The 2,593-nt window shown below is 35.8% G+C and overlaps 1 protein-coding gene across 1 annotated transcript in view; it reads left to right on the forward strand.

Annotated features, from left to right (window-relative positions):
• The window catches only part of LOC105805021 (scavenger receptor cysteine-rich type 1 protein M160-like), a 130,440-nt gene that overhangs the window by 57,802 nt on the left and 70,045 nt on the right, over positions 1-2,593 (forward strand). The window contains exon 7 of the mRNA XM_012637801.1: positions 397-717. Coding sequence (XP_012493255.1) covers positions 397-717 — 321 coding nt within the window. The remainder of the gene's footprint in view (positions 1-396; positions 718-2,593) is intronic.

Raw genomic sequence — 2,593 nt, forward strand, 5'->3', positions numbered from 1 at the left:
CAGGAGTTCAAGACCAGCCTGAGCAAGAGCGAGACCCCATCTCTACTAAAAAAATAGAAAGAAATTAGCTGGACAACTAAAAATATATATAGAAAAAATTAGCCAGGCATGGTGGCACATGCCTGTAGTCTAGCTACTCGGGAGGCTGAGGCAGAAGGATTGCTTGAGCCCAAGAGTTTGAGGCTGCTGTGAGCTAGGCTGACGCCGTGGCCCTCTAGCCCAGGCAACAGAGCAAGACTCTGTCTCCAAAAAAAAAAAAAAAAAAAAAAAGGTACCTTCACAGCAACATCTAGACTGATGTTTGACCAAATGACTGGGTACTACAGCCAAGCCAAGCTGACACATAAAATTAACCATCACACCCATTAACTAGTTGCCTCATTGTTGTTGATGTAGGCAATGAAACGTGGAGCCTGAGACTGGTGGATGGCCCCAACCGTTGCTCAGGAAGACTGGAGGTGAAGTTTCAAGAACAGTGGGGCACAGTATGTGATGATGGCTGGAACAGTGATGATGCAGCTGTGGTGTGTGGCCAACTGGATTGTCCGTCTTCTGTCATTGTCATGGGTCTGGGAAGTGCTTCTATGGGATCTGGAAAAATTTGGCTTGATGATGTTTTCTGCTTTGGGGATGAGTCAGCTCTCTGGTCATGCAGGCATAGTGGATGGGGAAGGCATGACTGCAGTCACCAGGAAGATGTTGGAGTGACCTGTTCTGGTAAGATATCCAAACCAGGATGTTCTGTAAGAGAAAGTGTCTGGGCTCTCTATCATACTCATTTTTTTTCTTAATTGGTACATTTATGGCAGAGTGCTCATTTCTTATTTTTTCAGAACTAACCATACCTCATATCCTCAATTTAGATCTTGAATTTCTCTTTCTATAGGACCAAACGTATTTTCTCAGAAAATGAAACCTCATTTTCTAATATTTACCCAAATTTTCCCAAAATTAGGTTCACCAAGCACTAGTATTACAAGGGATTCTACAAAAAGAAATTATCCATAGTCAAACAAGTTTAGGAAAAATTAATCAGAATGCAGTTACTTAAATACTTAAACGTTTGTGTTGAAACACATACTCAACATTTCTTTCCCAAGATGACTCAAGCACTCATTCTTACTTGAAAGACTTATTTATGTTAAGATTGGTCCCAGTACCATTAGAACAAATGGACCTCATCCAAAGGTCAGGGATTATGGTTTATATAATTTAAAAAATGTTAGAAATTACCTTGAATATTCCTTCTCCAAGATCAAAATTTTATTAGACAGCTTTCAAATGGTACAAAGAAAAAATCCATATATACCTACCCATGTAGTACAATTTTAGAAGAGTTGAAATCCTTGACTCTTATATATTATTTCATTAGTGTTAGAGTTTCCATATTTTCAGTCAATATCAACATATTTATTCTTTAGTCTATCTATTTTTTTCTAAGATGAATGGGTAAGATACTAAATTATGTTTTAAATAATCATTAAATTCCAATATGTATATTTGAAATTTGCTTTTAAACTTCCACAATTCTATTCTTTCAATTTAGGTAGACTTACATTTATGATTTACAAATAATCATAATCTTTCTTCAGAGATGATCTTCTTCCAATTTGAATTTTGCCTGTTGTTTTCTGGAAGCTTGTTCTGCCACTGAACTATTCTCTTTTTATTATACTTTTATTGATATATAATATCTGTACATATTTACAGGGTACAAGTGATATTTTGATACATGCATAGAATGTGTGATGAACAAGTCAGGGCATTTAGGATATCCATCACCTTGTACATTTATTTCTTTTTGTTGGAAACATTTGAAATATTCTCTTCTAGCCATTTTGAAATATGTAATATATTGTTGTTAACTATAGTCATTCCACTGTGCTATTGAACACTAGAACTTATTCTTCCTATTTAACTGTATGTTTGTACCTACTAACCTATCTCTCTTTATTTCTCCCCCTACTCCCAACACACACACACAAACCCTTCTTAGCCTCTGGTAACTATCTTTCTACTCTCTACCTCTATGAGATAACTTTTGTAACTCCCACATATGAGTGAGAACATGCAATTTTTGTCTTTCTGTGCCTGGCTTATTTCGCTTAACATAATAACCTCCAGTTCCATACATGTTTCTACAAATAACAAGATTTCATTCTTTCTTAGGGCTGAATAGTATTCCATTGGGTATATATACCATATTTTTTAATCCATTCATCCAGTAATGCACACTGAGGTTGATTTCATATCTTAGCCATTGTGTGGATAATGCTGCAATAAACATGGGGTGAAGGTATCCCTTTGATATACTGATTTCCTTTCCTTTGAATATATACCCAGTGTTGGGATTGTTGGATCATGTGGTAGTTCTATTTTTAGTTTTTTGAGAAATCTCCATACTTTTTTCCATAATGGCTGTACTAATATACATTCCCATCAAAAGCATGTAAGATTTTCCTTTTCTCTACAGCCTTGCCAGCATTTGTTTTTGTTGTTGTTGTTGTTGTTTGTCATATTGATAATAGCCATTCTAACTGGGGTAAGATGATATCTCATTGTGGCTTTGATTTGCATTTCGCTGATGATTAGT

Source organism: Propithecus coquereli, unplaced genomic scaffold, assembly GCF_000956105.1.
Source record: "Propithecus coquereli isolate 6110/MARCELLA unplaced genomic scaffold, Pcoq_1.0 Scaffold124, whole genome shotgun sequence".
Lineage (NCBI taxonomy): Eukaryota > Metazoa > Chordata > Mammalia > Primates > Indriidae > Propithecus > Propithecus coquereli.